Source organism: Xiphias gladius, chromosome 15, assembly GCF_016859285.1.
Source record: "Xiphias gladius isolate SHS-SW01 ecotype Sanya breed wild chromosome 15, ASM1685928v1, whole genome shotgun sequence".
Taxonomy (NCBI): domain Eukaryota; kingdom Metazoa; phylum Chordata; class Actinopteri; order Istiophoriformes; family Xiphiidae; genus Xiphias; species Xiphias gladius.
Genome location: NC_053414.1, coordinates 19,244,466 through 19,258,080, shown reverse-complemented (window position 1 = coordinate 19,258,080; position 13,615 = coordinate 19,244,466). Strand labels below are relative to the sequence as shown.

Below are 13,615 nucleotides of genomic sequence, written 5' to 3'. Positions count from 1 at the left end.
CAGACACGGAAAAGAGGCAATAGGGAAAGTGCCTCTTAATGACCATGTCTCTATGAGAAAGTCAAACACCCTTTCTGTTACAACATTGTCAGCAAGACAGGCCATCAACAGCAAGTGTGTGATCAGGTCACGGGTGACAGAGCACACTGAAGTCTAATGGTGTAATGATGGGACGTCAAGGGAGAGACTGAGAAGCTGCTTACACAGAGAACATAAACTCATTATTGCTTTATAACCAAAGGTTACTGAAACACCTACTTAAAAGGGCCTTATTGTTGACTAGGTAGCATTTTTCACAACAGCAGTCTTCCTAAAACGAATTTTGCTGAAAACAAATTTCAAATAATCTGCAATTCCTAGTATGTATTAAGATGCAAAAATAAATAATAATAACTTGCGGTTTTAAAGTAATATAAAGGAATATAATTGTTTGATTACCATATAAAATGGAGTTGTATATCCTGTGGCCTTTGCTGTCACCAGATCTCAACCCAACTGAGCCCCTATGGGAGATTTTGGAGTGACGTGTTCTGCAGCACTGTCCAGCACAGCCATCAAAATAACAAATTAAGGAATATCTGTTGGAAGAATCGTTCATACCTCCTTCAGTGTCCACAGATTTGTAAAATATAATGGGCACTGAAGCTGTTCTGGTGGATTTTGGTTGTTTTTTTCTATAATTTTTCACCTAACTGTAGATTAAACTTCTTTGTGTTTTGAGATTTTCAATAAAATCAATTTAAAAAACTGAAATTAATAGCAAAAAATATTCTGTGTCCACACGAAATCAACCTTCAGATTACTTTATTTTGAAACTCAGAGATCAAAGAGACCCCTTCAGATGTTATTTTTTATGACCATGTCTTTAATGTTCACCTTGACACTGAAATCCACTCAGTCTGGCAACCATCCATGACCTGGAGTTTTAAGCTTGGTGCGATGTCTGATCTGGTGTGGGAATTGTGACACCTTCTTTGCGTTGAAACGCAGGTGAGAACTGGCGACTACCCATATATAAGACTCCCTCCATCCCACTGACAAAGCACTGACAGCAAGGTTGCCATTCGGAACCTTGGACCATACCACCAGACAACTGTTGCTGTAACTTTTGTTTTTGTAAATTTTTAAAATTAACTGCGTAGTTTCTATTTTTCTAATCAACTTTGAAAAGCATCTCTTTTTGTGTCAAATAATGGCTTTCCTCATCAGCCTCATCTTTTTGTCAAGTTGGACGGCTGCAGCTTTTGCATTTCCTCACAACACTTTTGACAACACTTTGAAAGGGTCAAGGGTTGAATTTGAATCATCTGGCAGTGGACCAGAAGAACCTCTTCGAGGAAAAGTCAAGGTTGTGCAGCTGGACCCTCATGCCCTGATCCAGTCGGGGTTCTTCAGAAGGGGGCTGACCCCCAGAAGAACCCCCTCCCATAGTTCCAGATTGTCTTTCCCTGCCTTCTTGTCCCAGGGGCGTCCAGGTCTGGCCCCAGCCTCCAAGGCCCCTGTGAGTCCACTACACCACTTGTACCCTAAAAGCTCCAGAGAAGTTGAACTAAAGCAGAGACAAGGCCTGCAGATGTGGCAGAGAGCCATAGATAGAGGAGATAGGAAGACCATGTCCCTGCCAGTCAACCTGAAGGACACTAAACAGACTTGCAGTGCGATACCTTTCACTCAGGTAAGAGGCAAAGATTTTTTATATTTGTTATGCCAGGACCTTATGTCCTTTCTCTGCCAAAAAGATACATAAAAGAGTCCATGACCAAACGAACGATAAGATAAGATAAGATAGGATAAGATGACTGATTCTTTACACAAACCGAAAATAGCAAAGTTAAGAGGTGTTGATTTTTCAGTGGCAATTAGAGAGGCGTCTGTTCACTCATAAAGCCAATTATGGCTCTGGGGGTGGATTAGCTGTGATGGTGTGGATTTACAGAAACACACCGTGTTGATTTTTACACCCTAAGAGGTAAATTAACACCAACAATATTGCTGTGATGTTTAGCCTAATCTTGTCTTTCTCTGCCGTCCTCCCAGCATGTGACAGCAGATGGATGCAACACCGTGACAGTGCACAACAAGCTGTGTTTCGGTCAGTGCAGCTCTCTGTTTCTCCCATCCGAAGGGGAGTTTGTGGGGTCGGGTACTGGGACAGGGGCCCTTCGCCGCCAGGCCCCCTGCTCACGCTGCGCCCCATCCAAAGCTCACACTGTTACTGTGCCCCTGCGCTGTGGAGCCGAGGCCCGGGAGAGGCGTGTGATGGTGGTGGAAGAGTGCAAGTGTGAGACAGGCAGTGAGGAAAGGAGTGTCGAGGCTGCAGCTTCAACGCAGCTGTAAGTGTTTTACAGCGGTTGTAGCAAAAATACACGACGTGTATGTTTTCTGAATACTGTGATTAGAGAGTTATAGATGAGGGGAGTGGGAAAGCAAGTTAAGTTTTTCATTTGGACTGACACCTGTATTCTCTGTCAATTCACGCCACGATATGGGCATTATTTTTAGTTGTAATCACTATTTGTAGATGAGTCTGAATGTGATATTCAGAGTAAAATATACTGGCGGCTTGGTCCACCACTGATTGTTGACAAAATGACGTGTTTTCTGGTCATGCAGTTTTCTGTTGCAAAAGATGAAGCTGTCCACACTGGACTTGTGTAAATGTTCAAAACTGGGTTTAGATTAATCTAAACTGAAATATTGTGATCTGTATTATTATCATTAAAAAGTCCTATTTGTCTACATTCCTTTTGCCTGGCATTGTTAATTAGTCTTCTGCCAACACTGTTAGATTTACAAGTACAATTTAGTTTGCATGCAAAGCTCGAGTAAAAACATGAAGAGCATTTGTTGTTTTTTCCATCCACTCTCGTATTCAAGCGTTCAAGTGTCCTATATTTTATTAAAAAGCTGTGTTCCCGCCGACTTTTAGCACATACCACTTACATTTGAAAGCACCAAACGAGAGAGCAAACGAGCTATTGAGCATGGGTACTTAGCAGTAAGCAAACATAATTGTTTCAGCATGGACCCCTGAATTATGTATAGGAACCACCTATTCTCATGCCCAATCTCTTTTCAGAGTAGTTGTGGGAATTTGAACATCACTCAATACAGATGCACTTCAGCGAGTGGGCATGTGTGATTATGTGTGTATGTGCTTTTTTTCAGTGAGGGCCCATAAAACCTATTATTCATTTATATCCTGGCACCTGGGCCTGGTAAAGTGAACTCATCCCACACATCCTTACATACATTCCCAGAGGAGCATAAAGAAGGGGGCTCTTTACGTTGCCTTGGCATGCTGTCAAAATGGCTGCTTAGATGGCCATTTGCATTCACGTGGGCTTTTGGAAAAAGTGAAAGCGTTCTTTGCACTATGGGGGTGCATCGAATCCCTTGGATTCCATTAGCATGTGATTAACATCTTGGGTTGATGGCTATATTTTCCAAGATTGATGGGACAAATATTTGCCCAGTTCTTAACCATGAGGAATTATGGGCCACTTTTAATCAGTCACTTGTTTTTTCTAAATATGCAGAGGGTGGAGAGGGTGGGAGGCTTTTACACTCATGCTAACAGTGATCAAATTCTGCTTGTTCAACTCTGATTCCTCATAGTGAAGAAGGTTTTTTGTAAAATGCCAGAATCTGAATAATTAATAACCAAACTTTGCCTTGTTTAATCATCCGTTTCCATCATTATATTATACAACGGTGCACTTGCCATCTTTAATAATCTACCCAAACCACTGTTGTATGGTGATGATGATAGAGAAGGGAGAGTCATGGTCTCACTATCTCACTGTCTATTCTTTCCAAACTCAGTACAACTCTTCTTCCAGTCTTTTGTCTTTTTTTTCTGAAAAAAGAGAGATAAAAAAGAAAATGGGTATAGCGGAGGGAGGGGAGGAGGAGGAGGGGGCGGTTGTTGATTGAACAAACAAGGTGCACAAGAGAGTGCACCACTTAGCAAGACAGATGTCAGCCCCCTTTGCATTGTGGGAACCGGCGGAGCACTCCTGCGTCATTAAGGATGGCCTGGTTCCCATGGCGAGGGGAAAGGAAGGAGCGAAAGGAGGAGGGCCCGCTGCCAAGTTCAACGCCTCGGGGATCAGATCAGCGTCACGGGGTGCTAAGTGGCCTAGTTAGCGCTTTAAAACGCACAATGAGCTGCCTGCTCTTTCTGTGTGTGTGTAGGCCTTTTAACTGTCAGACATGGAAATGGATGGGAGGTGTGCATGATGGAGGGGGGACTCAAACGATATCAGTTCAATCAAGGTGTATCAAGGGGAAACTGAATTATACATGCAGAATTTCAGGCCTATTTTTCACCCTGAGTTTTACTTTGAAAAATGTTTTTCTAGACCAGTAGATACAGTTAATTAACTGTGTGAGGTGCTTAATGTGGTTCTGTGTGCCCTACGGTAATTGGTTGGAAAACAAATATTCCCCGGGCTGGACCATTTTGATGCTTCTTACCCCTGCCTCCCTGTGTGTTCTTATATGGTCTTGCTCTGGCTTCATAGAACAAACAGTGCTAGCCAGCAAGCTAGCTGAACAGTGCTGGAAGGGGAAGGATCACGGGATTTTCTTCAGCCACTTGGGGCTCTGCAGGAGCTAAACCATCATGGTAGATTGGATTGCAGGTCAGGCTCCCAGATCTGGCATCAGCAAGTGAGACTGAACAGGGGTCCATCATACACTCGCTGGAAATAAATCAGTATGGTGTTAAGTCATAGGCCAGAGTGAGTTTTCTCACCTAGATCCCACCAGTACAGGTTTACTGCTGTATGTGTCAGACCACAGCTAACATTTACCTCCCCACTGATATGGTGGTACATTTTCACTCTGTGGCGTTGGTCTGGACCAGCTGGTCAAAGCTGGCTCTGCTGGAGACGGTTCCCCGGGCTAAGCCTGCCAGCCTACCGCGACTATGCCTGGCTGCCAACCCGCCTGCCAGGCTGTCTGCTGGGTGCTGAGAAGGACAGAGAGAGGTGTAGCCTGCGGATCTGAACAACACTAAAGTTCCTCGTTGGATAAGATCCTACTTTGGTTATAGTACCTGGTACTACCACCTCTACTAGTGCCACTACTAAAATGTAGTATAAAATAGGTAAATGTGTGTTTGTATGTATATATTGGCAGCTGGCTCTTGCTCCTGACCATGTCCTCCTGGATCATACTGTTAATATATGCCTCTGAATCGAGGGTCTACTGTACAAATTGAAAAGCAACTTGAGGCTGACAGCTTTTTAAAGTCAGGTACATCAAGTGAGGAAGGATTTTTTTCATAACGCAGTGAATTAAATAACCACAGGTTGAGCCTCAACTTAACAGTTTGACTTGACAAGACTTGACTTGATGTGCAATGAGAGAAACACATGGGACTTAACTTAGACTGTTTGTATATATATGTGTATATATATATATATATATATATATATATATATAAATAAGTTGTCAATAAGCTAAACCAAAACAAAAGCTCATTAATTTCATAACACCTGTGTATTTTGTTTTTAATTAATATGAATATGAATATAGAGTTTTATATTCATATTACCTGATGTGTCCAAAGGAATGACTTGTAAATTTGTAGTGTTTCTATCTCTTTTCTCTATGTCTTGCAGCTGAAAAAGACAGATTCCTGACTCAGTGACCATTTGGCTGCAGATTACAAATGTACTGTATATATGATGGTATTCGTGCGCCTGTGTATTTGTTGCAGTAACTGTAGTCTCAGTGTGGCAGCATTAGGGTGGCTGAGTGTTGAGCTGTCAGAAAACCCTCTGCTGGAGTGTGATGATGATAGCAATGTCGCAGTGGCAGGTGCGGTCCTGCATGCCATGCAGGTGATGTCTCTCATGCTCACTTAGCTAATGACTCCAATTAAAGTAATTAAGAGCTGGCACGGTGAAACCTGCTCACCCTCCCACTGCCAACCCATCCATTCCCCTTCCTCTTCACCAGCACACATCAGCGCCCACCTCGCACCACTACACGCCATCATCCGTTGCACTACTTCTGCTTTCCTGCCTTCCCTTCCTCTTTCTCTCATGGGCACCTCATCCTCTTCTTTATGCCACGGCCATCCTGTGCCTCTGCTCCTGCTGAGGCCTTTAAAAGAAACATGAAGCCTAAAATCAGCTAAATGCTCCACTCCAGAAACACTTAAGAGACCCTCAGTCCAACTTATTGACAGCTACAGAAGGAGACAGCGAAGGCTGGGTCCGGCAGGAGAAAGAGGGGACTTACAGGGGGAGAGGGGATGCAAGCCAGGTCCTGACGAGGGAAGAGATAATTGTTTTGTTTTCTTAGGGGCCCCTCTTCAGTGTGGAGGGAGTTAAAATGACATGCCACACATGGTTTTTGGATGTAGTGGGCAAAAGGAGGGGTGGAGGGGTGCAGACTTGATGCAAGAGTGGGGAAAGTGTGTGTGTGTGTGGGGGGGGTGCAGCACGGAAAAGGCCGTCAAATGTAGCATAGACGAGGGCTCTGAAAAGCTGCAGCCGCAACGTATCGTTGGAATCTGCTAAGCGGTTTTTCTGCTGACAGATTCACAAACTCCCTAACTTTGATTGTGATCATGCACATTGTTGTCTTCCACTCAGAGGACTTCTAGAAGATTTCAATGTCAAAATACACTTTAATCATAGAGTAGTTCAATATCACAGTCCACAAATTCTAAGACTGGGAAAGACCACACTAGGGCAAACTAGAGACACAGCTTTGGCTACTGGGTCTGATCAGATTTATCAAAATGTATGAGACGGCAAACATATGAATCTCTGGTGTCTTGGTGTTCTTTCAACACTTGGAATCCCAAACTGACAGGCGATGTGCCTGGATTTATAGCTGGCGTGGCAGAACAAACACTTTTCCAGAACCTCATCATATTTTCTGTGAGAAAAAAAAAAAAAGACTTTGATGTGAACTCTGGGTTTACCTCCTCTTATTTTTCCTCACGTGTCCTTCCCTTCTGGCCCATTTCCCTTTTATTGGTCTGTAGCATTTGACCAGAATCTAAAGAAAGAAATGTGGCTGAGGCACATTAAATATGTGTAAAACTAACTATACTACTCTTCACAGGATAAGATGCTTTCATTTTGTGTCCCCCACATAGTGAAACAGTAAGGCGAATCACTGGTGACATTCAAAACAGATTTTATTTTAATGATGAGCTGAAAGCAGAATTCTTGTGAAAGCCACCATCATCAAAATTACAGCTGAGCACACTTGGGTAATCTGGCAACTAACAGCATCAAGCAAATTATCCTGGTGGACTGTCTCTTTGAGCCAGGCAGGCGAATCACCTCCAGAAGCCTGTCATCACTTCCATGAAGATAAATGGTATCATTACACAGTCTCCATCATGCATTAGCTGATCTGGAATCCACTTTCTGCTCAAAAGTGGAAATGGCTATGAATTACACCCAGTCATCGGATAACACTGACAGAATGTGCGGCAAACGTTGCGAACTCATTTTGCTGTGCCGTTCATCAGGATGCTGCAGTGGACAATTCATGACTGAACAGTTTGTTAATTTCCTCATCTTGAATTATGGTAATGAATTACTGATTTCTGTTCTGTCTGTTAATAGGATCAACACCAACACAGACACAAATTATCCAACTCATTCTGCAAGTGTCATAGATATCTGTCCACGAACAGTCATCCTCACAGTGGGTAGAGGAGAAAGAGTAGCATGCCAATGTGTGTGTGAGAGAGAAAGAGGGAGAGTGACTGAAAGAGAGACAGACATGCACATAGGAGGTGGGGGCAAAAGGGGGGGGGGCAGTGCGCCAGTGTTCAAGAGAGATAGGCCAAGTGAGAAAGCGAGGGAGTGTGTGTATGTTTGAGTTTGTGTGGAGGGGTACAGAGGAGGGGTGCAGGTGGCATGGAGCTGGCGCAGGCCTTGCCCACTGTCCCCTGGCAGTGCCAGGCTCCATCTGTCATCAGCAGGAACATCTGCAGCCCAAGGTGCCCTTGTCACCCAGCGTTAGAGTAACGAGTTTGGCGTTTCCATTAGTCCAGGGTCCTCGCCCGCCCGCCCGGCGCTAGCCAAAAGCATGGCATTTTGGGTGTGAGCTTGTGTGTGTTTGCCTGTGAGTGAGTGTGTGTCTAGATATGAAACAGGGAGAGGGAGAATGAGGGAGTGAGCTGGGGGTAACTGGATTTGTTTGTTGGTTTGTGCGCTTGAGCATGTATGCGTGTGTGTTTGTAGGGGAAGTGCGCGCCAAGCCAAAACAACGTGGCAGTGCAGAGCGTTGACCCAGCTGGGCTGAGCCGGCATGTCGAGTCATGTCCCCTCCTGATGTGAGCGTGCCCAGTGCGCTCACACCGCTGCCAGACCCAATCTCTGGTCCCCTCTCCTCTTCACTCTCTCTCTCACTCTGTCTCCCCGTCTCATCTTCCTGTCTTCCATCTGTCCGCCTCCCTCTTATCTGCCCTCTCTCCCTTACCTCTCCGTGCCCCTTGTAGTTTCCTCCCCCTGTACTCCCTCAGTCTACACTAACATTCTGCCTCAGAGCGCTACTCACATTTTTATCTTCCTTGTCCCTAAAAAACAGATGGTACTTCTTTCCCGGCTCCCTCTTTTCATCCCTCTGTCTGAGCTCTCCCCCTCCCTCCCTCTTGTCCTGTGTTTCTTTCCATCCAGCCGGCGTATCACTGATCCTAACTGGCAGTCCACCTGTTTATTCTGCCCCCCCCCCTCCTCTAATTTAAAAACCTGAATCATTTTCTCTGTCACTCAAGTGCAATAACATGGTTTTATTATTACTTATTACAGTTATTACTTTTACATGACATTTTGTTAAGACTAATGGCATAAACAGTTATCACTCCACTTTCAGCAAGATGGCTGCTGTTTGTGTTTGCACCACATGGTGGCTCTAACGAGCAGCAATCTGTCTTAACATTAATGAACCGAGCTTTGGCTGCAATTGTGTCAATTACCCACAGAATACTAATCATGACAAACATGAGCACATCAAAACGAGAAAAGATTGATTATTCTTTTTCATTTTCTGAATTACATGCAGGCTTGCATCATAAATCAGTCTTGACGACATCTATGTGGCCACTGTTTAGCCTAAAGGTCTGAGGGAAATTAGACACCGCTTGATAAAAGCCGCTCATTCAGGCCTCGAGCTAGTTGGACTTTTTTGAGAGTCTCTGACACGTGAACTTCATATGCTCACGCAAACACACACTGAAGTGCACAAACGCTCTTCATACTACATTCAAAAAGTCCCACTTAATGCTGCAGCTTTGTTCTTTGACACTTCAAGTCCAGTCACTTCCTGCCAGAGAGAGCAGAGGGTTTTAAGTTATAGATAAGATTTATTTTACTGTCTTTTTTATTCTTGGCCTGTCCTACAAAGGTTCCTCATCCCCCTATCAACACTTAAAAAGTGAGTGGAGATAGAGTGAGTGAGGCAGCAAAGGAGAGCCATAGTGAGATAAAGAAAAGGGAAGCGACAACTGCTAATCAATAAGATTTCTCCAACCTCGTTTTTTTTTTTTCTCTCTCTCCCCCCGAGGCCTACGGCATTCAAGACGAGCCAAGACGAGCTTGGCATTGTCGAGCATGCCTTAAAAAGAAACACCTGCGAGGTGGAAGACTTAAAAAACCAGCAGAAAAAAAAAAATCCTGCTTTTCGCAGCTCTTAAAAATGTTGGCAAATGTTCCATGGGTTTTCTGGGAACAAAACAGTAAAAAGAAAGAGCTCCCATGCAAGTGAAGACAAAAGGGGATGGTTTTCCATAGAGATGGAGGTGTCATTACACTTGAGATGGTTGCCAGATTTGGACTTATCTTACCCCTCCCTCCCCACCCCCACACCCGTCCTTGTATCTATACCATCTTAGTTTATTATCAGTGCTTGAGCAGTGTGGAAAACAAATAATGAGTGGTAAAATTTAGCTGTTGACAAAATATGTATGTGGCTTTAGAGGGAGTTGGGAACGGGGGAATGTGCAAAGAGATAAAGATGGAGAAAAAGCTGGGGAGGGATGGGAAAGGAGAGGAGAGGAGAGGAGAGAGAGAGAGAGATAGAGAGAGAGAGAGGAAACTGGGAAGGGGGGCAACTAAAACAGATGGCACTCTTGGCATCCACCTCTCTCTTAAATCTGTTTCTGCTGTTTTTCTCATGTGCACGAGGCTTTAACCCTGTGGTAACCTGTGTCCCAGCCTGACCCCAAACCTAACTGCTGTATGTAACAAGCCAGTGGTGTGTGTTTGCGTGTACATTCGCATGTTCATCTCTAGTACGTCGTCTCTGTCTACACGCTCAGTTAATCGGCACCCTATGGAAGTGAGCATCAGCAGTCTCCACGTTTGGAAGCCGCACTTCCAATTGTAGTGCATCTATCCCCGTACTTCACCTGAGAGGAATGTTCTCTTATTTGAAGTGAGGGTGGTTTTTAATCAACTGACTCTTATCTGGAGGTCATAAATTACAACAAAGGACTCAAAGATGCTCATATTCTTTCCTTAAAATTTACATGATTTTCTGAATTCTATTTATTTCTGCACTTTTGCCCACATGCAGAGTCAATATTCAGTTAAAGTGGTTATTGACAGATATTCATTAATTACCAGTGGAAGAAAATATTGTACTTGTGCAGTTTTGAGGTATTTACTTGAGCTTTTGCATTTCATGGTACTTTGTACTTGTAACTGCAATACATTTATTTAACACTTGTAGTTACTTTGCAGATGAAGTTTTTATACGCAAAACCTATGGGTTTATCCAATACAGTGCATTTCTAATAGGTTAGTCTAACTGATAGAATATAAATTCAAATTAGCTCTTTCTATACCAGCTGAAACATAGATGCTGCACCCACATTAATACATCAGTAATAATAATCAAGTGATATAAAACTTATATAACACAGACAGGAGCATACCTAATACTTTTATTTTTATACTTTGAGTAAAGTTTACTGCTGATACTCATGTACTTTTTCTAGGTAACATTTTGAATACAGGAGTTTTACTTGTAACAGAGTATTTTTACTATACTGTATTGCTACTTTTACCTAAGTAAAGGATCTGAATACGTCTTCCACCACCAGTGGTGGGAAGTACATTTACTCAAGTACTGTACATAAGTACAGTTTACTTCACTACATTTCAGAGTGAAATAGTGTACTTTGTACTCTACTACATTTATTTGAACTTTAGTTCCTATCATTTTTTGGAATTAAATTTTACATACAAAACATGCAATGATCACTATATAAAATATGATGCATTATAGATTCATATAGACTACTATATGAGGTAGCTGAATCGGCTCCACCTCAACCTCACCTAGTATAACGCTGAAAGGGATTCTTTTTCGGGATAATGAGTACTTTACTTTTGATACATTAAGTGCATCTTCTTGCTAATACATTTGTATTTTTACTAAAATAAACACCAGAATGCAGGAATTTTACGTATTTTTATACTGTGGTATTGCTACTTTTACTTAAGTAGATGATTCAAATACTTCTTCCACAATTGGACTTAATAGTCCTCGTGATATGGCGCACATTTTTGAGTGTACTTGTTCTGTGAATTTGATCCAAGCACACTATTGTAAGTGCTCTCCCATCAGTCCATTCACAGCTGCTACAGATCAGATAATCTTTTATTTTTTCAGCCGTGAGTCTAGAGATCCGCCTGCAAGTGTTGGAATGATTTTTTGCTGGTGTAAGCAGAAATTTTCGACACATATTTGAGGTGAAAGAATTTTTAGGCCAAACATGAAAAGCAACAATAAAGCGCTGCAGCTCACGACGGATATTCTCGTGTGGTTCCAACACCTGGGATGTCTACTGTGTATTTAGGCCACATCCGTCTCTCAGTGAGTAGAAACATTCATGTGCTGACTCCTAAACATGCTCCCATAGACAGAGTACAAATTTCACTGAATGCACATCACTTATATGTGGGGTGCCTTGGTGGTGTGAGTTCATTTGCATAATCTCCCATTTAAAGAGGGATGTGCTGGAAGCCGGTGGGGGGTTGATGGTAAGGGCTGGGGTGGGGAGGTGGGAGGGTGTACAAAGTGCCCATTGTGCAGTCCCAGGATAGGGAAAATGCCCTGTAGGGCATGGTTTGTGTGTGTGTGCGCATGAGAGAGTGTGTATGTGTTTGTGAATGTTTGTCTGTGCGTGTCTGTGTGTGGGAGCCACACCTGTCAGGAGAGCCTGAGGGAAGCAATGAGACCACTATAATGAGTGTGTACATGTCTATAGGTGTGTGTGTGTGTGTGTGTGTGTGTGTGTGTGTGTGTGTGTGTGTGTGTGTGTGTGTGTGTGTGTGTGTGTGTGTGTGTGTTGAAGCAGATATAGTCAAAGGGATTTCATTAAGACAGACAAAAGCATTAAAATCTGTGAGCCATATCAATCTTTTATGTCCTAATTGTTTCCCTTTATTAACTTGGCTTGTTATCATGCTATTTTCTCTTTCTATCTCACTGTCAAACACACACTCACACACACACACACACACACACACACACACACACACACACACGCACACACACATGGTCACACATACTCCCACTCACTTTCTCCCACACTCAGCAGTAACCACACTTAGCAGTAGCAGCATGATTTGATTACTTCTGTTTATCATGCCAAATCATAATCTACCCAAGACACAGCAGGCCGATAGGATCAGACAGGAGAAATAATGGTAAAATCAGATTTTTGGGGGGCTTTCGAGGAAAACAGCCCAGAAGTGCTGAAATAGCTTGTGGCTGTGTCTCTAATGGTAAAACCTAATGCTCAGCAATCTGCTTAATATCCCCGCCGCACTCATTAGATTAGTGAACATTAAGGAGATTGGAAGATTTGCACTCTATTGTTTTACTATGGCAACACAGGGGCACAGAGGCTATACTGCCAATGACGAGGAGCAAGAGGTACTGAGAGGCTTGAAACAGATGAGGAGGTAACCGAAAGCTAACGCTGGTGTCATTTCTGTTATGGAGGCTGTGTGGGGAGTGAAAGGCACAGGCGTGTGAATGCAAAAATCCAGAAGCACATTCTCAAATGGAGCAGAGATACCCCATTCACCTACCGCTGAAACATTTCTGCACCCCCACAACATCACAAAGATCATTGTACGATTATATTCTTTTTTCATCAGTATGGGAAACAGTAGCAGCCTGAAGTTTTCCCCCTATTAGTGACTAATTCCTCGGCTGGTTTGGCTCAGGGCAAGACAGAAAGCAGTGTGTGACCACCACCAGTAAAAGCAGCGCCATGCTGGGATTCAGGAACGTTATCGGAGCTCAAAGTCCTAATTCCACACTGGGAATTCTGCCATCAGTAACATAATAAGTCCACTTTGGCTGTGAGGGAGAGTGAGAAAGGTTTTTTTGCTCTGGAGTCTTGGCTCCTTCGGCGGTAAAGTTCCTCAGGCGAGCGTAAACAGATCAACAGAAAAACAGCTATTTTATTTTGTGGGCTCCCAGCAGTTGTATTGGCTAATAAGAATAACTATTAAACTCATGTTCTGGAGCCCAGGGAGGGATTTTTTTGGGGAGAAGGCAAATTATATGACCTGAGCCCTGTAGGGTGTTTTATACTGCTGGGGTGAACCAAAGC

The 13,615-nt window shown here is 43.3% G+C and overlaps 1 protein-coding gene across 1 annotated transcript; it reads left to right on the top strand.

The window, feature by feature from the left end:
• The first annotated feature begins 1,192 nt into the window (after nt 1–1,192).
• dand5 (DAN domain family, member 5) lies at nt 1,193–2,337 on the top strand. The gene is made up of 2 exons (XM_040147330.1): nt 1,193–1,675; nt 2,038–2,337. The coding sequence occupies exons 1-2, from the start codon at nt 1,193–1,195 to the stop codon at nt 2,335–2,337; spliced, it is 783 nt and encodes a 260-aa protein (XP_040003264.1).
• The last annotated feature ends 11,278 nt before the right edge of the window (nt 2,338–13,615 follow it).